General features: G+C 41.2%; 1 protein-coding gene across 2 annotated transcripts in view; it reads right to left on the bottom strand.

The window, feature by feature from the left end:
- Positions 1-23,422, bottom strand: part of DPH5 (diphthamide biosynthesis 5) — a 36,950-nt gene extending 13,528 nt beyond the window's left edge. For both annotated transcript variants that reach the window (XM_075558826.1, XM_075558827.1), the window contains exons 1-4: positions 23,298-23,422; positions 22,979-23,135; positions 17,090-17,214; positions 7,711-7,819 (exon numbers count right to left, since the gene is read on the bottom strand). In XM_075558826.1, the coding sequence (XP_075414941.1) occupies positions 7,711-7,819; positions 17,090-17,214; positions 22,979-23,113 (369 nt within the window). In that variant the 5' untranslated portion in view covers positions 23,114-23,135; positions 23,298-23,422. The remainder of the gene's footprint in view (positions 1-7,710; positions 7,820-17,089; positions 17,215-22,978; positions 23,136-23,297) is intronic.
- Positions 23,423-23,809: the final 387 nt, after the last annotated feature.

Below are 23,809 nucleotides of genomic sequence, written 5' to 3' on the forward strand. Positions count from 1 at the left end.
ACCACATAATTGTTTTTCACCAGCATGCCAGCTTGAGGCTGCTCCAGTTTTTAGTTTACATTTCCATATGCATTTTGCTTGCCATTGATTTTAAAATACTGACACTACGAAAGATGATACACACCACCACATTCCAGAGGTACAGAGTGAAACTTAAGGCAGAATGGCCTTCCAGACGGAGTAGTTACAAGGCTTTGAGTCTCCCACACACGTAAATTAAAGAATTACAGTTTAAAGACCGTGTTTCCAAATAGAAAACACAAGTCTTGAAGAGGAAGACGTATGTAAAAACGTAAATACACAATTAAGTTTAATGAGTATTTGCCTATCTGTACTATAGAACAGTGCTATGGAGAGGTGAAGACAAGTTCATCAAAGAGGTTACAATATGGTACAACCAAAAACATGCCCATGTAACTGAACATTCTATTGCAGACAGGAAGTGCCCAGAGTGGGTCGAGAACAAAAATGACAAAATCATATCCACTATTTAGAAAGCCAACTACGAAGTGGATTGACAGGAAGGTGTGAACAGAAATGGTTAATTATGAAAAGGAAAAGAGGGAGATTCGCTTCCCTGTGATTAAATTTAAAAATAATTCTTCCATATCCAGAACAGAGAGCTTTAACTGAGTTCCACCTAAGGGTACACGGCAATGAAAAGCTTCTGGATCTTAGTCCATGAGTGGGTGTTTTTCTGAACTCGGTTAGGTTCAATCATTCCTGTACTAGGCCCTGGGCAACAATGAAGCCCTTTCAATGCTTCCAAAAACGAACTAACAATAAGAACTATTACCAGGTCAGCAACACTGATTATCATGAGCACTGTGGTATGGGGGGAGGGGAGGGGAGAAAGAAGGAAGTGAATTGTTATGTTTTGAAATAAACTCATCTTCCCAAAGTAGAGCTGCCTTGTATGAACAGAGGAACATATGGCAATACTCAAGGTCACTCACGCAACAGCCAGTGAACGTGAAAGTATTGCGTAAGGCAATTATACAACCTTTTCCCTGAAGTCAGCCACAAACAATAATAAAGGTTTTGTTCAGAAATCCTTCCTACCAAGTTTCACGGAACTGTCTCATGTATCTATAGTTTAAGATGTCTCAAAAGCATTTCAGCCCCTATATTTTTCAAAATTAATAGATTCTTGCACACAAATGAATAATAATAATGATACACATCACACAAAGGACATGTTTTAGAATTTATAAGTTCTTATTTTTGTTTAATCTGTAAGGTTCAGATAAATAGATGCATATTAAGTACTAAATAAAAAGAATATCTCAAATACTGTGGTGGACTATGGATGCTATTTATCTTTTCTTATATGTATTAATTTTTTAATATCTATAACTAATTACCATGCATTCTACAATTAATATAATGACATTGATTATCAAGTTGTTAACGGCACTTGCAAAGCAAGAAGGGCATGAATGGAAACAAATCTGATCCAGCCGGGCTAAGCTTCTACATGCTTCTACAGAAGTACCCTCGGGAACTCCCTGCCTTTTGTGGACTGAGACGCCTCCCAGACTTAAAACTGATCAATTTATTCAGCAAACCTTTATCACTAACGTCTAATCACAACTAACTTGTCTGACATCATAAATAAATGATGCTACTTTGATTAAGGCAATGCAGAATACAAGTGTTAGAAATATCGGTTACTTAGGAATTTCAACTAGGAACATGATTTTAGAGTCATGTATTTATTCCTAATATTTTTACTATAAATTTTTCTTCTAAAGTTTACTCAATGAAAATTTGAGTACCTCCTGTATCTTGATCATAGTAACTTTTGCCAAAATCTGGAAAACATCTACATTGTGGCTTCTAAACCTGCTTGACTTAAAGATATGACTCATCTAGTTTAATAATTTCCACACTTTTTAGTGCCAAATCTTTTTTTTTTCCAAAACGAACTCTTAACCAAAACATCCAGGGTTAAAGACAATGATTAATTTTAAAAGATAATGGAATTTAAAAACAGTGGGATGGGATTTAACTCTTTCATTGTTTGGTGTCTAGAATTGCGGAAATCTTCACTACTCTTGGTAAAGTTTGAAGACCACTACTGTTGTCTTACCTCCTCCTTGCCCTGTACCCTTAGAGTTAAGTTCCCCTGAGATCCCTCCCTGGTTAGTGCCTGAGCAAAAAGTACAGTTAATCCCCAGCCTAAGAGAGACTTGATTTACAAGGGAACATATTTATGACTGCTATTTTTTGCTGTCACACATCTTTATCACTAATAATACACACTACGACATGCAGTGCTGCAGAATGTAATTTGCTGATGTTATTGTGTTCACTCAAGATGTTCAATTTTTATGATTTATGATTACCATTCTAAACCATGCCATGTAGCAAGCAGGCCTGGTGTACAATGAAGTCACTATAGGGGCAGGAGTCAAAAATCTAAAGGCAGTTGTTCAACAATAGCCACACAGTCATTCGTGCTCTAATTTCCCCTGAAGACGCCGACACAGACTTCACTGCAGGCTAGGCCTATGGCTTAATCCTAGCCAGCCTGTTGTACCACAGAAAGCATCATTTGTTCATTGGAAGCCACGCCGTTCAAGTTTCCCCATCACCTGCACTACTTAAACCCCCAACAATCTGTCCAGCAAAAACAGGTATGTTACTAGAGGTTCTAAGTAAAAAATGATAGCACATAAAGATGAAGATTATTGAGACCATGATCATAAAAAGAAAGGGGAAGAGTCCGTGAAAGACTGCCTCAATCTACTATTGTGATAATCATTAAGGATCATACTAGAATCTGTGGGCAGTTAAAGGGGTGACGGGCATAAAATCAACAATTTTAACAGAGAGAAAGGCCAGCCCACAGGATGGAGACTGGCGATGATTTGGACAGACAGCCAGATCCAGAAGAGGATTCCCATGAGTCTGCTGATGACTCAAGGGAAAGCACAGAGCATTTGTGGACACACTCTGACAGGCCAGCGAGGAGGAGCTAGAGCAAGGCATGGCAGCAAGGGCTGGTTTCAGCCGCTCCAGTGCACACCGGATGCACGTGACAAGCACAGACTGGAGAAGCAGGAGGTACTTATGTTGAAGCTGCTAAGAAAAACTCATGGATGAGCTTTTTAAGAAACTACAAGGCGAGAATATGTAGCACAGCAGGTTCTCAATGTGGCTGAAACAGGATTGTTTTGGAAAGGAAAGCTCGAACAGACCTGAAGTCACAAAGATGTGAACTCCAGGCTGTTTTCTGACATTGAAATACAGAGTCAAGCTGTACTTAGAGGAAGTACTCCCGGAGTTACAAAGATACTGATAACGAAACCTTCCAAAACAAAGTGCTACACTTTCACCAGGCCAATTTACAACCGAGTGGTTGGAAGACAATCTGGTCACCCGTCAGTGGTTGTTAGGTGCCATGGGGCCGGTTCGGACCCACAGCAACTCAATGGACAACAGAACCACTGCCTGCTCTCGAGTCAGCCTCGAGAGTGCTGTCGCCTCTGAGCCCACTGCTGCAGCCTCCGTGTCAGTCCATCGGGTAGCTCTTTATTCACTGCCTCTCCAGGACTCTGCATTGTGTATGCTCTTTCTCTGTTGTCCTTTTAAATCTTAAAATTACTTTATTGAGGTCTAATCTACATAACATTTATCTATACAATTCAACGATTTTCAGTAAATGTATGAAAATCCCACCAGATCCAGTTTTGGAGTATTTCCATTCCCTTCATGTACATTTACAATTAATCCCTGATTTTGCACTCCATCCATGCAACCACTAAGTATGTTTGATCCCATAGATTTGTCTTTTCTGGACATTTCATATGAATGGACCCATACACTATGAGCTCCTTTGTGTCTGGTTACTTTCACTGAGCATGCGGGGTACTTAAATTCATTTCCATGCCAGACTATTATCACCTCAGAGCGTAATGGCAGAGACTTCAACGAAGTGTCTTTGTCCTTAAGAGTTTTGAAATAAGAGAAACCTAATCCCACAATGACATAATTAATTCTGTGCGTGATTCCATAGGCTCTTAGTGACAAGAGGCAAGTGTCTGGAAATGACAAGAAGATGTCACTTCCTTTCCTAGGACTGAAAGGCAGCCATGGCCTCTCCCTGTAGCTCCCTTCTCTGAATAGAAACTGCTGTTACAGGTCTGTTTCCTTCGCTCTCTTACACGTCCATCACTTTCTCAGGTCGCCATCCCCTGTAGCAGCAGCCTCTCTCCTCTACGTCTTGCAATAGCCTCCTCATTCGTGTCCCAGCTTGCACACTGGTCTGTAGCAAACCCTCCAGAGAGTGAGAGGCATCTTCCAACAACAGTTATAGGGTTAAGTGTGTCCCCTGCTTACAACCCTCCCATGGCAGTCTCAGTCACTGAGAATATAATCCACTCTTGATATTGGGATTAGAGAACCTAGAAATCGAATCCCAACCCACCGATCTGACCGCAGATCATTCTTGCCTCTGTTACATTCCCGAGAAAATCCTTTTTGTTTGGTTGCTTTTTGTTTCTGTAGCAAACCAAGCTCTTTCTCACTTTAGGGACCTTGGCACTGTTTACTCTGACTGAAATACGCTAACTGATTTGTATTTAACCTTGAATGTCACCTCTGCCTTATTTCTGTGATTATTCTCTCTGCATGTCTATCTAGATAAGATAGGTGAGATAACAATCCTGAGAAAAAACAACAGGACTGATGGTTCTGTGGGGACACTGGAGAGGGGAGGCAGGGAAAGGAAGTGGGTGTTAACAAACCCAGGGACAAGAAAACAACAAGTGTTCTAAAATCGATGTCAAGGAGGGCGTAGGGTGCCTGGTAGGGCTTGATCAAGGGCAATGTAACCGAGAGGAATTACTGAAACCCGAATGAAGGCCAAACATGATAGTGGGACAAGAGGAAAGTAAAAGGGAATAGAGGAAAGAACTAGGAGGCAAAGGGCATTTAAATAGGTCTAAATTCAGGCATGTACATATATAAATATATTTATATAACAATAGGGAAATAGATCTATGTACATATACGTATATGTTAAGTATCAAGGTAGCAGACGGGCATTGGGCCTCTACTCAAATACTCCCTCAATGCCAAGAACACTTTGTTCTGATAACCTGGCATTCTATTATGCTCACCTTCCAGACATAATCACTGAAGACAAAATGGGCGTAGCAAATGTGGTGAAGAAAGCTGATAGTGCCCGGCTATCAAAAGAGATAGCATCTGGGTCTTAAAGACTTGAAGAAAAACAAGCGACCATCTAGCTGAGAACCAAAAGAGTCCACATGGAAGAAGCCTGTGTGATCATGAGGTATCAATGGGACCAGGTATCAGGCACCAAAGACCAGGAACAAAAATGCATATCAATGTGAATGAGGGGGGAGTGCAGAGTGGAGACCCAAAGCCCATCTGTAGGCAATTGGACATCTCCTTACAGAAGGGTCACGAGGAGGAGATGAGCCAGTCAGGGTGCAGTATAGCACCAATGAAACATACAACTTTCCTCTAGTTCTTTAATGCTCCCCGCCCCACCCCACACTATCATGATCCCAGTTCTACCTTACAAATCCGGCTAGACCACAGCATGTACATGGGTACAGATAAGAGCTGGAAACACAGAGAATCCAAATGAGATTGTGATACCAGGAGGGGAAGGGGAAATGGGGAGAGAAAGGGGGAACTGATCACAATGATCTAGATATACACCCCTCCCTGGGGAACAAGACAACAGAAAAGTGGGTGAAGGGAGACATTAGTCACTGTAAGACATGAAAAAATAATAATTTGTAAAAATTATCAAGGGTTAGGGAGGGAGGGAAAAAATGAGGAGCTGATACCAAGGGCTCAGGTAGAAAGAAAATATTTTGAAAATGATGACAACAACAAATGTACAAATGTGCTTAACACTATGTATGTATGTATTAAGAGCTGTTACGAGAACACAATAAAATGATTTATTAAAATTAAGAAAATAAAAAAGCAAGATTGGTTCTGGGCCCTCCAACCACTGGGCTGGCTAATTGACAATCTATAGTATAACTCATGACCATGTGGCCCTGGCATGCCAAGAGACCGCCCCTCCCTGGCTAGCTACAGCAGTTGTAATGTACTTTCAAACACAGCTGACTCAAGGTAAAGCTTTTAACATTGCTGGTTAAAGTCAGGAGGAAATCAAATGGAAGCTGAATTTAAGACTGAAAATGGAATTAAAGTTCTCACTCACTATTAAGGGCCACTTTCAGTAAACCAAGTGCTTACATTTAAGGTCTGATACAACGGTCTAAACCCACCAGCTGCTTCCCAGGAGAAAGACGTGGCAGTATGTTCCCACAAAGATTACTCATGAACCCATCACCACAGAATTGATTCCAACTAAGAGACTCTAAGGAGGGCTTCTGAGACTGTAGAGGAACAGTCAGCTTCATCTTTCTTCCTCATAGCAACGGGTGGGTCTGAACCACCAACCTCGCAGTTAACAGAGCCCACTGCCCAACCCACAGTGCCATCAGGGCTCAGCCTTGCAATCCTACAAAGCAATTCCGCCTTGTCCTACAGGGTTGCTCTGAGTCCAAATCAACTCATGCCTGATAGGAGTCCATCTTTTTGCTTCAAAGAAGCATTTTAAATGATGCAGTCTAGGAAAACACTGTGAAAAAGCATCTTCGTTTCATAAATCCTAAGACGCACATTTTTTCCCAGTTGGCCACTGATTTTGCAAGAGTGAACATCAGCACCAAACCAAGAAAACAAACCAAACCTATTGCCCTTGAGTCAATTTTAACTCATAGCAACTCTAGCTGGCGCTTCTGAGGCTGTATCTCCTTACGAGGGCAAACAGGTCATCTTTCTCCCTCAGAACACCAGTGGGTTGAACTGCCCACACTGAGCTTACCTGACCTGAGGACCCAAGCAGGAAATCCGGACAATGTGTCAGCTGCTTGAAAGAAACGCTTGGCAGTGGTGGTAGGACCGTCCTTGCAGTCCTTGCGAACCAAGATCGGAGGCGTCAGGAAAGCCTCGCTGGACAAGGCACCATTTCAATGGGAGCTCGAAAGCCTAACATGTCAGCTCTTAGCATTTTCTAGATTCCTTTCCAAAAAGGACAGGCTGCATCACAATGTTCTTAGTAGCACAGAAGACAAGAGCTGTGTGGAAAATCATGAGCCTCAACAATGCCTAGCAATTCTTCTAGAAAAATGTTTTAGAAATAGTCAATTAGCTATTTAATAGTTTATTAATAGTTAGTTTGCTGATTAACTAGTTAATTAGCTTGTATTTTCCTTTTTTGTGTAGGCACAAGTTGGGTACAAGATTAAAATCATTTTCTAGCTAAATATAAATGGTGTAGTATAATGAGAAAAAAAAACCTAATCAGAAAACTTCAGGTAAAAAATGTATTGTATATGCTCTATGGTATAAAACCACTGCCATCAAGTCAACTCCAGCTCTGCTGAGTCTATACAACAGAGGAGAACTGCCCCTCTGGGTTTGAGAGATGGAAAGCTTACCAAGAACAGAAAGCCTCATCTGTCACCCCCAGAGGGGCCCTCCTGGCATCACAGTTAGCAGCCACCAGGGAACTCATCCGGCTAGCATCTGAATAGTATGTTTCAAAACACACAGAATAAAATAAAAGCTACTTCCACGTCCTAGAACACTAAGGGAACCGCTTTACTCAGTTGCATTCAAAAACAAAGCCTCCGGCCTTTGTCGTACTACCTGTAAACCACAGCATCCTACAGCGTTCATGATGGAGGCATTGTGAATGACGCGGTAAGGGATGCCCTTCTTCGCTGCTCTCAGAACAAGGTCACTGTGCGTTGTCGCCCTGTAGTACAAAGACCAGGCTGTTAAAACCACAAAGGTGTAATATTTTGTGAATTCAAGTTTATTAAGGTGTCAAGAGCATAGTTCTTGTTTAAATTCTGCTATGTACCTGCACAAGCTTTCAGCTACACAGGCTCCTCCCAGGGCAACTGCAACACTTACACAGCAGCCTTGGCAGCTACTGAAAAATGGGCAGTTTCACTTGTCCTGGCCTCCTGCCCCCCCCCCCCCCCCGCGGGTTCATTAATACCCACAACTGACATCTGTGGGGTATACATTCAGCAACTTATTTCTTGAGCAATAATTCTCAAACATTTTGGTCTGAAGTTTCCTTTAAACTCTTAAAAATCACTAGGCATCTTTAAATGTTTTCATTCACATGCTATTTTATCCATTAGTATATTTTACATTATAACCAACAACTTAGTAAAAGTCACTGAACATTTTCAAGACATATTAAGATATGTATTGTTTTACCAAAAATAAGTAACTATGCTCTCAAAACAAAGGCAAAAAATTGTGGAGGAAATTAGTACCTGCATCTCACTTATTGATTTTTTGTTATACAACATTTGTATTCATTATAATAAGCAAAAAAAATCCACGCTCTAGTTTGCACATCAGTGATTTGGTAAGGCAAGAGGAAGCTGACTGTGGTTAAGATGATGTCTCAGTTAGACTGGGCCATGGTTCATGATTCTCAGTAGTTTGACAGCTATGTCGTGATGTACTCTGGCAGTGATAGATAGTATGATGTAGTCATCCTCCATTTTGTGATCTGATATGGCCACCCTTTATTATCACATCCTCATTTTCCAATAGCAAGCTGATATTTGAAACTGAGCCATGTAGCTAAGTGAGGAATGGATTATTGTTTTGTAGTTTGAACCTCTCTTTAACATTTGGCTTATAAAAACACACCCTGGAATTACCGCATCTACTTGAGTAGAAGCCGACCCGAATATCAGCCGAGGCCCCTAAGTTTACCACAAAAACTGCATTAAAAATGTGCTGAAAAACTTGGTTTATACACGAGGTTACATAGTATGCATTCTGCTGCTGTAATCAATTGGTTACAAAATCGCATATCATATAACTTCTGATAAACTACAGTGGTTCTCAACCTTCCTAATGGCGCAACCCTTTCATACAGTTCCTCATGCTGTGGTGATCCCCCAACCATAAAATTATTTTCATTGCCACTTCATAACTGCTATTTTGCTACTGTTATGAATCAGGCGACCCCTGTGAAAGGGTCGTTCAACCCCCAAAGGGGTCACAACCCACAGATTGAGAACCGCTGCTCTACAGGGTACTGCTAAGAAACTGAAAGTACAAAAGGACTTTAAAACACTTGTGTGGAAAAACGGAATTAAAAGATAACGGAAAATTTCCAGATGTTTGGAAGCCTCTTGGTAAGACATGTAATAGTTGCTTTGTTTATTTGTTTGTTTTTTAACAAACTCGTTTTCATGTTCTGTACCTTATTCCAGGTTCTCAGAATTCTGGAGGTCCTGCAGTCTTACTCTGAGAACCACTGTTCTAAAACTCTGAATTATTGCCTAAGTAGCCACTCCTTTATTTCTGCTGTATCTTAAAGGCTTCCTTCTGAAATAACACATGGTCTGTCAAATCGTTCCATCTTTGTATTAAGAGTTTCAATATACTCCTTGTAGGATTTTACCTCTTGCAGTCTGTTTCAGTCTGGTTATTGTGTACCGTTACTGTCTGCAGAGATGTCTGTGAGGGATGGTGGTGTCTAAAAGTTCATGGAAAAATGGAATTCAAAGATAAAGAAGCCCCCTTGCATATGCAACTATGTGCATATTCTCCTTGATCTCTTTTCCTTACTTTGGATAAATCTAAATGGCTACAATTAGGTAGATAATGAGGGAGAAAGAATATATCTAAATATGGCTGTTATGAAATATAGCCCACATCAAATTAGATCTACAAGGAGCTATGATCAAGATCAGTTCCTCAGTCTGATTTTCAGTAAATCTGGTAGGCAAATCAGAACACAAAAGTAAGCTAACTGGCATATTACGCTAATTTTGATCATCAAACCAAATGATCAATAGCCTTTCCATTTCAATAGTTAAAGCACTGCATTAGCTAGCCACACTTGTGGATTTCTCAGGGCAGGGCCTTTTACAAGTTCCATCAGTCTCACTGTAGCCTTGAAACCATTCCGATCACCGACGGCTAAAGCTTGTCCAAGGAACAGCGACCGCTTTCTTATTCCACTTGAATTCAATCGTGATTGTTCTCCTTTCCTTCAACATGATCACCAGCACTTGCACCAGGTTCATGTGTTGGAGACATGATCACAATGGTAAAGAAGAAGGAAAGCTAAGCCAAAGACAAAGGTACACATTCCACACTGCTCATGCCAATGTGCTCTGGAAGGCGTTCCCCTTTGAGGTGACAGCCGCTGAACCGCACAGTGCTTTCATGAGGACCTTGAAGTGTATGCATTTGCTATTACAAGTCACTGTATTTAACGCAAACATTTAATACAGCAGGCTCTCAGCAGTCTATTCTTAGGTACGAATTGAGTATTGGATGTCAATGTTCTAAACCTGGAGAGTTTTAAAGGCTTTTTTTCCTTCTTGATGAAAGCTCCAGGCCCTTCTGGGGAAAGAAACATTAGCATGTTTGAGAAACTACACACAAACAAGCAGAACCTGTCAACTGGTCAATGCATACCAAGTAGGGAGATCAAGGGCTTTCACCCCATGAGGCAGGCAGACACAGATTAACACATGCCCACCAGGGAAGCCTATTTTTAATCACACACAGAAAACAAGGGTTAGTTTGAAAAACAAGCTTAATTTGATTTAGAAGCAGCTTTTTTTTAAAGGATATGAAGGTCAGGTATAAAGAATGTTAATACCACCTTCTACAGAATTTCACTGCATAACATTAAGAATAAGGAAAACTATATTACCATTTGGTTAGCTATTTAAATAGATGAGCAGAGAGAATAACTGGTTTAAAATTATCTCTCTTTATCACAAGTCCATTTAAAACGACCAGATGTGGTTGGTGTACTATGAAGATTGAATGACTTGGCTTAGTGATTACAGTTTGTGAAGCTGCCATAAACAGGATTAAATAAATCCTCCCAATTTCAACCATAAAAATGATAATAAAATTGATGTTTTATTACATCTAAATTATATCGTTTCACTAAAAAGAAAAAAAGTTTGAAATAGAGGCTTAAGTCATTATTACTGACATTCCTTCCTGTCTATGGCTCATGAAAACGTTCCATTTATGGTGACTGGGAAAGCATGTGCATGTGTGAGTGGGATTGTGGGAGAGCCACAGGCCGAGGAATATCATAAATCTGTCTTAGCAATATGTGTGTTACATGAAATTGCTTTGAAGGCAATTTCAAAGGAGGAGACCCAAATGTTTTCATCAATCAAATTAATAAAATAAGTACAAAAGGGGGCCTATTTGAAAGACTGCTTATTTAAAATCTGATTTTATAATAATACTAGGCTGTGGATATACTACCATCACATTTGACATAGGAATGATTCATGTTCTGAAATTTCACGTTTGCAACAATATGGTAAAGATGATGAACTAATTCTCATGAACTTATTGAAGTAATGTAAATTGGCACAGTCCTTTTCAAAAGTAATCTGACAATGTGCTTATGTATTAGAAAATACCCAGATCCAAAATTCTGATATTATTTTTGTCTCATAAACCTTTATTGGGGAATTTACCATCAGGAAACAATGCAAAATGTGGGGCTAAGAAGTGAGAGAAAGGAGGAACGATCATACACTTTAATCTTTACATTTTATTTGAAAAGGATATACTGATGAAAATAACGGCTGACATGTACTAGGCAGGCCCTCGCACTGTACAAGGCACTAAATGGGGAACGGAAGTAATCAAATGGCCCACGTTAGGAGCAGATGCACTTAGGTGATTAACAGCACAGGTTTTTAGTTGTGTATCAAAAGGTAGAAGGCATATAACATAGATATAAACTTATGTGCTCACTTAAAAAACAGATAGTTGAGTAACTTAAATTACAGAAAAGCATGCCAAGATGGAACCTGCATTAAAAATTATTTAAAGCAGAGTTTGTCCAACTCCCCTTTCTAGGTTGGAATGTGTGACACTGTCATCGCTCATGCAAATGAGTCAGATCTATTGCTGTGTTGATGTATTGATGGATGAGTAACTTTCATTCATTTTTTGTGCTAACTTCAAGTTCTTTTCAAATTTGGATAAAAGGGCAAAGGTGAGAACTCTATCAAGTGGCTTGTGATTTTTAACTATGTTCTTTAAGAACTTTAGTAAAGAGCTTACAATTTAAAAAGGACTTATTTTTGGCATATACATATATACACATACTTACATAGACACAGAGAGAGAGAGAACCCCAGTGGCATAGTGGGTTGGTTACGAGTTGACCTGTTAATTATAAGGTCAGCAGTCCAAGCCCACCACCCGCTCTATGGGAGAGAGATGGATGATCTGGCACTGAATGGAGACATGCGGTGTTGTGGTTATGTGTTGGGCTGCTAACCACAAAGTCAGCAGTTCAAAACCACCAGCTGTTCTATGAGAGAAAAATGAGGCTTTCTACTCCAATAAAGAGTTAGTCTCAGAAACCCACAGAGGCAGTTTCACACTATCCTATATGGTTGCTACGAGTCAGAATTGACTTGATCGCAGTGAGTTTGGTTTTGGGGGGAGGATTGGTAGTCACAAAGTCACTGAAATTTTTCAAACTTCATCTATATGGAATTCTTCTGTTGACCTCTCTTTTACCGCTCAATTTCTACCTGCTGAGCCCTCAGAACCCAACTATCTCAAAAGCCAACTCTTCTATGAAGCCACCACTGATCTGCTCCAAACACTATACCTTTAAATTCACACACACTTTTCTAACCTCAACTTTTACACAACCTCCTAGAAGCATATCAAAGTTGGCCACTCTTGAGTTTCTGAAAACATCCTCTTCTCATCTTCAGAGACAACACGCTCTCTTGACTTTCCATCTCCTCTATTATGAGACAGACCAGGAAATTCAAAAGTGTCCTAGGGCTTTATGTGAGGTCCTCTTCTTTCCTAGGGTGATCCCATCTGGTCTTCTACATAGTAATGACTTCAAAACCATGAGCCCACCCCTGAACTATAGAAACAGAGTTCTAACTGCCTACCTGACATCTCAAACTTTGTCCTCAATAATTCTCGTTCCCCCCCACCATCATATTTGTGGCAGTTATATAATCTCCTGTGAACGTGAGGGGAGGGATAAAGACTAGTCTGTCTATCAGGTCATAGCCCATGAGGCCTCTGTGTGGGCATGGCCTTCTGAGGATTCTGGGAACTCCTGTCTTTCTCCCTGGAAGCAGGACTCACACTCTCCCTGCTGCCAAGACATTCCTGTTGACCAAACTACATGGAGCTACACTGATAGAGCCAGAGCCCTGGAGCTGGAGGAGCAATGTGGAGACCCACACCCATACTGAAATGCCTTCAGGGCCACTGAATCCACAACTTCCCAACCACTCGCCTGTGGTCTTCCTGCACTCAGCATCATTACATGTGTTGCGTGAGTCTGAGGAGGAAGTTCTAGACTGGTATCGAACAAATGGGCTAATATTGGACTTATGGACAAAATCTGATCTGGGCTGGGATGTTTTCTCAATATATAATTGCTCTTTTATATAATAAAGCTCTTTCTTATATACATGAGTGTCTACGAATTTGTTTCTCTAGCCAAGCCATACTAACACCCTATTCCATATTCATTTTTATCATTTCAACAAAGTGACACCATAAATGACTAACGTCAGAATCCTGAAGCTAAGCTAACTTTTCTCCTTTCTCTCATATATAAAATCCACTTAGCCATTTCTCCCTCCTCACAGCTCACAAGCTTGTTGAGGAAGAATGGTACACCACAGGGTTTTCCAAAGCTAATTTTATGGAAGCCAATCACCAGGCTTTTCCCCTTTTTCTGAAGTACCTTGGGATGAACTAACTATGAGCCTTTGGTCAGCAACTGGGTCTACTAACCACTTGCCCTAAGGTGAGTACACAGCCCCGCCTAGTCTCTGCTTTCTCGAGTCACTCTTGCCTTCCTAAAATCCATTAACTTAGCTTTTAGTAGAACCTTTCTAAAATTTCAAAGACAGATTCCAACTGGGATCATTCCCAGTTTATGATTCTCTAAAGGCTTGCTACTATACTTAAAAAAAAAAAAAAAGTCTACTCCCTCTAAGGCCCTCTGTGGTCTGGCTTCTGCTACGCTCTACCATTCCGTGTCATGCTCCTCCCGCCAAGGCTCATTGTGCTGTAGCTTTCAGTTCTTGAACGCGTTCTTTCCAGGTCCCTCTACTTAGCAAGCCCTTCTCTCCTGCTACTCATTTTCATTCTTTCAGTACTAGATTAACTATTTTACCTCCACATGAAGACCTTTACCTAAGACTTTGCATTAACAAATCTTCCCCTGTAATTCCCTATTTTATTTCCCCCATTCATAGCCTTTTCAAAAGCTACTTTTTTTCATCTATTGCCAGCTACCCCCAGTAAACTGTAGCTCACGTTTTATCACCCAGCATATACACAGCACCTCAGCTCACTGCTATTGAGTAATTTCTGACTCATGACATTCCTACAGGGCACCGCAGAGGTGCCCCTTCAGGTTTCTAAAACCTCATCTTTCTCCCACAAAGCAACTGATAGGCTGGAGGTGCTGACCTTGCAGTTAGCAGCCCAAGGCATTCTGCCAGCAAGCTCCTACCCAGCATTTAGAAATGCCTATGCAAGAAAAGGCTTCCAAAGATATTTGTTGAATGTCAAAGTTAAACCAAGATATAACTGTGTTCTTAGCTTTAGGCAAAATATTGAAGAACTCTTTCAAGGAATATTTAATTAGTTTACTATATTTCAAGTTTTGGACAGAGAGCTAGGGAGATATAAATGTGAAGTGTACTCAAATTAAAAGAAGAGTATACGTTTACATCTCTTAAACATTCATTGTGAGACACTAGTCTTTTATGTTCTGATGAACTTAAGCATGAACAAGGGAGTGTATAGTTCTCATTTGTGAATCCAGATGTGAGTTTCAAACTGTGAGTTTACAAATATGAATTGGCCCACAGCCTAAGTAATGAGTTAAGACTCTGTATATTGGCTAGGCAAAAGGCTACTTATTAAACCAAAAATTCATGGACATTTACTAAATTCTGACTCATAACGACCCTATAGCACAGACTAACACTACCCCGCTGGGTTTCCAAGACTTTAAATCTTTCAGTAGACACTCTCATCTTTCTCACTCAAAGCAGTTGCGGGCTTTGAGCAGCTGACCGTGTGGTGAGCAGCTCAGTGTGTGCCTCACCAAGGCTTACCAGGTACACAGTAACGAGAGTTGGGATTACATAGAATGACAGTCCACAAGGAAAAAACTGAAAGCATGTAAAAACTTGGCAAAACAAAAGTCTCAAATAGCCTGTGGTAAAGGCCAATATTTTTTATAAGTTCCAAATTACAAGTTTTGTAAAATGCAATATGAATTAGAAAAATCAAACAGAAAATATGTGCCTCAAGTTCTTACTTCAATTCTGCAGTTATCACAATATAAACTATCCTGTTTCCCCAAAAGTAAGGCATCCCCCCAAAATAAGACTTACTTAGTTTTGCCTCTTACTGAAATATAAGGCATCCCCCGAAAATAAGACCTCCCCCCAAATAAGACCCCCCCGAAGCTCCCGTAACCAAAGTGGCGGGCGCTGCTGGCGCAGCTCACTGTTGGCCACAGTGCAGCTGGAGAAGACAATAAACAATAAATGTGTACCGTATTCTTCTTCATGGAAAAATAAGACATCCCCTGAAAATAAGACCTAGTGCATCTTTGGCAGCAAAAATTAATATGAGACACTGTCTTATTTTCAGGGAAATAGGGAGTAAATGTGTGGAGTGCTACCAGTGCACAAACCACTCCTGGAGTAGGACTGGTTTTTGGACTTTGTTATTGGCTGGATGGACAACTAGAGAGTCAACAGTTAGTTAAGATTTCTAGTTTAGATGGCTATAAGAACCAGCAAGCTGGTAAGTTTAATCAGAGAAGGTACCACTATAAAAAAAATGGGGATTTTTGGCAGAATGATGGAATAATGAGAAAATTCTACCAGAAATCCAAATCATTTTTATACAGGTCTTTTCACTCTTCAGATTTTGTTTTACTATCACATGGCTAAGGATCTCTGGTGGTTGGTTCTGTGGCCGCTGATGCTGATGCCAGGTGGGTAATTCCACAAGAGAAAGGTGAGGTTGCCTGTGCCCAGAGATTAGTCTCAGGATCCTATAGAGGGATGGATGCTGGGATGGCAGTGAGGTTTTATGACTTGAAAAACAAAGGTACAGCTAATTTGGAAGATGCCTCAGTTTTATAGAAAACAGTATCAGGGGCTAAAACAAATTATTTAAACATTTTAAGATGTAACTATCCCATGTCATTTATAACCAAGTAGTCATGATTCACAATTCCTTGCTCCTCATACTGACATAGATTACTTTCTAACAGACAGAGATGCATGCACACGTAACTCCATTCTTGTGAACTAACATCCCTAGTGGTAGGCTCTCAGTGATTTAATTTTCCTTATGATCCTTAAATACGTGACACAAATCTTGGGTCACCAGCTGGAGACAATGAACTCTTCTGTTTGACTTGACATCAGAGATTGATGATGCTTGACTGGACAAATAGAAGCCCAGCCTTTTGGTAATGGGGAAGACCAGAGTTCCCAATGGATGTAAGAAATTGAAATCAGAGGCTTAATAAGCAAATACACTCAAGGCAGTACAGCCAGATACTAGATGTTTTTTTAAGCCTCTGACAAAGGAAGCAGAATATGTTTGCAATTCTCTGCAGCAAATGGAAAGTATGGTAGTATAATAAATCAATAGCAGTGATATACTGTGTAAGTCACTCGATGTCCTATGCAATCTTCTCAAAGAATGGCAGAACCGACGATACAACTATCAAGTCTACACTTGATTTGTTAACTGCTGTGGTGATAGGCTACCTTTAGCAAACAGACTTTTTCATCAGTCACCAAGAAAATAAAAATGTAAACTGTGAAAGTATAGGTAGATCCTAGGTAAAAAGAGACCTTTATCAGAATCTGGCCTATCAACAGCAGTTTTAAATGTAATAGATTAATTCTGAATAATACTTAAAAAAATCAAATGAATTAAAAACTCAAAATACACTTTGACTTACCCAAAGGGATCACCAACCACAAGGAAAGCAACATCACTTAGGTCTGCATCTCTTAAAATATTATCTGCATTCTGTTCCACTTCTTCTCTATCAGCAAGAATCAATTTTCTTCCATAAAACTCTTCCTATAGATTAAGTCCAATACCAAAAAGAGAGAGACAGCAGGTGACTACTTCAATATACACAAAACAATCTTTGTCTGGGACGGGTGCAGATCTTGGCAACGTTCCAAACACAGATCATTGAATACAACTCATCAATGAGCTAGCATTCTATATCATGTTGCAATTAAACTCTGTCTTTGGGGCGATCTTAATATCCCAAGAGGGGGCAGACCTCTTAACATCTGAGGCTTTTTGCATTTTAAATTTATTTCTAAATTTGATTCTAATAGACCAGACAGAACATGGCATGATGAACAGAGAATATGTATGTACCAGCATTATTTCAGAAGCACAATGTAAAATAAAAATATTAAGCAGTAACTATAGTCACATATGACATAGTTTTATTAAATCTTCTATAGGAAAAATCTGTGGGGCTGTGGCTAGAACAAAAGACAACTTCAAAGGGAAATTAAGATATTGATTTTTATGAGACCTATATAATGCTAACAACTCATTTTACACTGGATTCCTATATCCTGCTTTTTAAAAAAGGCTAAGACGACCTGCAGAGGGAAAGATACACAATAAGTCAACATACAAACTGCTTTGTGGATTAATCTCCTGAAGTTCAAATCTAAAGAACAAACAAGGTAGGCAGGCTTGACTGCAGGGGCAACACTGAAGGACAGAGTGACCTAGTGAGCCAGCGGTTTCAAGCTATTATGCAAGATCAAGAATCCTCTGGCTTCCCGTGGAGTAATCTGCAATTTAAGCCTAATGAAAGTGGGAGCATAAAGAATACTGTTTCTTACATACTGATTTAGACTTGTTGAAAATGAAAGGGATTGCTGTACAAGCATATTCAGGAGTAACAGCTAAAAAGTGATTGCGCATCTAAAGATAAAGGCTACAGCTGCAATGCTCAGGATCGTCTCCTAGTCCCCAAGATCTTTTGATTTGTTCAAGCATGATTTCCTTGTTGCCATCTCACGACTCATCTAGTCTTCAGTCGTCGGGTGTCAACCCATCAAATCTACTCTTCTGATGGTCTCTAAATTCACGTGGGATATAATAAAGACTGTATTTTGGCTACATGGACTTTCAAATATTTTTCTTCAGTTGGAACCTCAACTTGAGCAATTGATGGTCTTATTTCATAGTTGGTCTCTGGCCTTTCTCTGACAGTTAACGTGAGTACCTCCAATGTCTTTCCACAGGTGTAGTTGACATGATTAACTATGTATTCCATCTGGTGAGGTTTATGTTGAACAGGTGCTGTTTATGTTGGTGAAAAAAAGGTATTTCCAATGGATAGGTCACTGGTCTTATAAAAATCTATCATGTAATCACCAGCATGGTTTCTATTCTCAAAGCCATAGTTTCCAACAATCAATCCTTCTTTGTTTCCAACTTTTATATTCCAATCCCCAATAGTTATCAATATATCTTGATTATATGTTTGATCAGTTTCAGACTACTACAAAAGTTAGGAGGAATGTTCAAATTCAGTATTTTTAGCAATTGTGTAAAATTGAAATCATCACATTAACTGATCTGTCATGTAGGCACATGAGTAATAACGTATCACTGACAGCATTATACTTGAGGGTAGCTCTTGACTTTGACAATGAATGCAATACTGTTCCCCTTCAATTTGTCATTCCTAGCTGAGCAGACCATGATTATCTGATCAAAAATCCCAATAAAAGCCCACTCCAGCACACTTACACGAGTATTGATCTTCAATTGCTTTACTTCATTTTTACAACTTCAAATTTTCCTAGTGTCACGCTTCATGTGTCCCCTGGTGACATAGTATGCATTGAGCTGCTAACCACAAAGTCAGCAGTTCAAATGAGCCTCCAGAGGAAGATGAGGCTCTCTATTGCCATAGAGATGCAGTTTCAAAAACAGCCGAGGTCGTTGTAGTCTGTCTGGTAGGGTTACTAGGATGGCTGGGAGTGTCTGGGTTGTGCCACATCAGCAGATGAAGGTCCATCCATGTTAAACAGTTCACTCCACTCTGAGGCAGCTCTTCCCAGTAGGATACTAAGTCTGCCACTAAGGCAGCTCCTCTTCCAGCACCCTGTAGACAAATGTTTCCCTGCTATTTATACACTGGCCCATTTTTTAGCAAGTAGCTCTCCAGTGACTCCTTCCTAGTCTGGAAGCTCTGCTGAAAACTCTCCAATAAATAACATAATGATAAACATAGAAATAATGAAACTGCCAAGAATTAAATTTTCCTTGGATCCGCAATCACATGAAAGCAGCAGTCAAGAAATCAAGAGATGAATGCTGCATTGGGCGAATGTACCAGGAAATGTTGGAATGAAAAATTTTCACATTGTGACTAAGGTTCATCTACCACATGCCATGAATAGAAGTGAAAGCTGGACCACAAGTAAGGAAGACCAAAGAAGAGCGGAAGCATTTGGACTATGGTGTTGGCAAAGAACGCTGAGGACATCAGGCACTGCCAAAAAACTGTCCTGCAGAACGTCCAGCCAAGATTGCTGATTGCAAGTATGGGGAGACTTTATCTCATGAGCTTTGGAGATTTATCAGGAGGGACCAGCCTTGGAGAGGGCTGCCATACTTGATCAAGCATGGGGTCCGGGAAAAGAGGGAGAACCTCAAAGAGATGACTGGCACAGCTACAACAAAGAGCTCAAACATTAGTGACAATGGTGGGGATGGCAGGGCTCCATCTTGTTGTACGTAGGGTCTCCGTGAGTCAGCACCGACCACACAGTAATAACAACTTAACCATTTATGACCCAAAGTGAAGGGGGTGGGAGAGGATCACTTCCTTTACTTTTTTTTAAAAGTCATTTTATTAGGAGTTAATCCAAACATATAATTCCATAGGTCAATCATATCAAGTATTGTTGTCCAATCGTTACCACAATTTAAAAAGTTAACTATAGATGCCATGCCCATCTTAAGGTGCAAGGAGGGGTGTTTATTTGTGTCAAAAATCCCCAGTGGCAATGCTGTTGTTTTTGTCTTTTTGGAAATATTTTATTGTGACTTTGGTTAAAGTTTGCACAGAAAGTTATTTCCTATTTGACAATTGCTACACAAATTGTTCAGTGGACAATGGTGGTTCTCAGAGATTCAAAAAATGTTTTCAACTTTATCGTGTATTTATTCATTACTATGGTATGGTTTATTTCATTTTTATGAACCCAGAAAACTAATAGTTGCAGACTATTTATAGCCACTATCTGTAAGTCCAAATGCACGACTGCTGAACAATGAAAGAAGCAAGGGCCTTTTCTGAATCCTCACATTTCTTCAAGATCAATTTTCATGCTTCTAGCCTTATGCTAGCAGGAGTGACCCCATTGTTTCATCTATTTCAACAAACTCCCACTCTTCTTAAGTTCTATCACACATCACTCTGTATTTATTTCTTCTCCTAACCTTAAAAAAAAGTATTTACTTAAAAAAATAGAATGCTTATTTTAAATGTCACTTAGAGAGAAATAAGGCCTCAATTTAATCAAATATCTGATTCTCCTGAAAAAAAAAAAAGAAAGAAAAGACAAACCTGTGTTAAAAAGGGAGATGTCAAGTTCCCTGGTAGTCTAGTGATTAGGATTTGGCACTTTTACCACTGAGACCTAAATTCACTTCCTGGTCAGGGACTACATTCCTCTCCTTGAGGAACCCTGGTGAAGCAATGAGCAAGCACTGGGCTGCTAAAGGCTATTGGTTTGAATCTACCAGCGACTGTGGGAAGAAAAGCAGGAAATCCATTTTGAGTCTTCACATAAACAAAAGTTAAGGGACTTGTCCAAAGTCAAATAATTAAGGGGTAGCATTAGGACTTAAATCATGGTCCATACTTTCTACATGCTCTAGCACCTTTTATATACAAACATGTGACCTACGACTGTGGAGTCAATTCCAACTCACACTGACCCCCATAGAGTGTTTTAAAGGCTGTAAATCCTTATAGGAGCAGATGGCTTATCTTTCTCCCAGAGAGCAGCTTCTGGATTTGAACTACTGACCTTGAAGTTAGCAACACAACACACAACCCCACTCTACCAAAAGGGCTCCTTAAATTCATATGTAAATTATTTAATTATATAAATTGTATTATTTATAAAGATGTCGATTTGCTATTTATCTCAATTCTCTTGGATGGTTTTTAAATTCATTCTAGTTTTCCTTTGATCACTGGTTAGCAAAATAGTTTCATCATCTTGAGCTTAAATATTTTGGCTCTATCCTAAGAATGATGAAAATAGGAACCAATAAATCAAAGCAGGACAATATAAATATGCAAGGCCAATTCAGATAGCTGTCCTTAATTCCTTAATATTTTCACGTAACTGTGAGAGCTTTCTAACTCTTCATGTTGAGTCTCCGAGTCCAGATGACTTGAAATTCTCCATTTATAAGGTTCTGTTAGGTAGCTAGATTTAGGGACATGGGGGTTGTCCCTCCCATGCCTGCAAGGGCCCCCATAAAGGAGGTTAGAAAGAAATCAACCAAGCATTAAACATCTATGGGAAGAACCTACACTGAGTATGCAGAGACAACCCCCAAGGGCCAGGTAAAACCAGTATCTCGGACACACCCAGGTACATCACACAGGTAGGCCTAATTCAGTCAATGGGGCCAACCAATATTTCCACCCACACCTCCCTGGCCAGAGGTTTGAAATATTCTGTGGGAAGGGCTGGCTCTCTTTCACCCTGCCTCTGGTCAGCTGGAGGTGAGGGTGAGGGCCTCTCTTCCCTGCACGGGTGTGCATGAGCCTGCACCTGCTCCGGGTCTAATCGTCCGTGGCCCACAGCCTCTTGGCCCCCATTCTCTTAGCCTCTAGGGTTCTTGGACTTCTGGCCTCCTGGGCTGCCCCTCTTTTCCACATGGTTGTAAATGTCCAGTTGTGAACCCTAGTGTAGTGTAACTTCTGCATGGCTTGGCACACTTTACAGAAATAGCATATACCATTTTGAGGCTGTAAAACCTGAAACTTGTCTTGTCCTTCATAAAAACCCACTTGGATCACAAAACCTGCCTTTGCATGAATTCTTTCATGCCAAACAAAGAATCGAGGTACAACTCACTCCAGGAACCTAACAATTCTCATGTAAAGAATTCTAAAAATCCTCTTCCTCCTCCCATACATCTTTCAATAAGGACATTCTGCCTGGAATTTGACCACAATCCTAAACGTGACCCTTCTTCCGACATTTACTGGGCGCTTAAGGAGAGCCAACTTAAATGTGTGACCACAGAATTCCTATGGCTACGGAGTTTCCACAGTCATGATATACAAGTGCGTGTTAAATCCTACAAGGAAATATCTACTCCAAGGTAGGATTTCTCTGGATATGACATAGACAGATTACCATTCCCTATGGAATTACTAAAAAGAGGAAGCGGTCGGCTTGGTTTCTGAATATGTAACCAACTCATTAAGGCTGTCAGCATCTCATTAGCACTAAACCAGGGAAGGAGTTCTTGGCTGCCTCATGCAATAGGGGATTTTCATAACTATTCCCAAGAGTGTGAAATAACTTTTGCTTTCTCAAAACAAGCCACACAATTAGACTTGTAAAGCAGGCCTAAAAACCACCTCTCATCTTCCAACTCACTAGGTTAATGGACAATTTTCCTTCTGTGTACTTTTGCGGTCCTTGAGGAGCAGGGCGTTTGATTCACGGGGTTGAAAGAGGGAAAGGTGAGAACTCTGCTCAGCACACTGCATTACAAATCAGATGTTAGCTTCACAAGAAGGCGGGGCATCTTAAGCACCTACCAGGGCTTCCTTCCCTACAGTCAGGACTGAGGTGTAGGCCTCCAGGTAGACTCGACTGCACCGCTGTACCACTTCCAGTCCCTTGACTGTGATGTCCTTGGCATCTCCCAGGCCCAAGCCGATCAGGTAAAGCATTTCAAGCTCCGGGGGCGAGAGACTGCAAGACCAAGCGAACAAGACACGTGTCAGCCGCCTGAATGTCAGTGGCGACAGCGAAGAAGAAAACCCAACTAGTAAAGGCAGGGGCGGCGGGGTGAGAGGCTGGAGAAGCTAAGGGATTTTAACAGGCCTGCCCCACGTTCTCTCTCAGTACCCACACCTGGAAGGATCGTAGCTAGAGCCCCGGCTCCCCTCTCTGTCTCCCAGTCGTCGCGGTCTAGAACAGACGGCAGCCCTCAGCCCAGGACGCGAGCCAGCCTAGGAGCCACGCCGCCGACCTCCCCTACGTTGCCGTAAAACGCGGGCGCCTTTTACTGCTTTTTACGACCGACAGGGGGCGGGGCGGGCGCGCTGCGGCGGGAACCGGTGACCTGGGCCGGGGCGCTGGAGGGGGCGGCTCGGCGGGCTGCTAGCGCGGGCAGGGGAGAGGTGAGTCGGTCAGTGGGACTGTCATCCCCCGGCAAGGACCGACGTGCCCGCGTGCCCGCGCCCGCCGCTAACCAGGGGCTGGCGCACCCCCATCCTGTCCAGAGCCGGTGAAGGAGCTGCTGGCGCGGCCCCTCGGGTGGCGGGCGGGCGGGACTGCTCTCTTGCCGGGCTTTGCCCCGGTGCCCACGTCCCCCCCCCCCCGACCCCCGCCCTGCTGGAGCTGAATCAGCAGCTGCCGCGGTC

The sequence above is a fragment of the Tenrec ecaudatus genome, chromosome 1 (assembly GCF_050624435.1).
Source record: "Tenrec ecaudatus isolate mTenEca1 chromosome 1, mTenEca1.hap1, whole genome shotgun sequence".
In the NCBI taxonomy this organism is placed as follows: domain Eukaryota; kingdom Metazoa; phylum Chordata; class Mammalia; order Afrosoricida; family Tenrecidae; genus Tenrec; species Tenrec ecaudatus.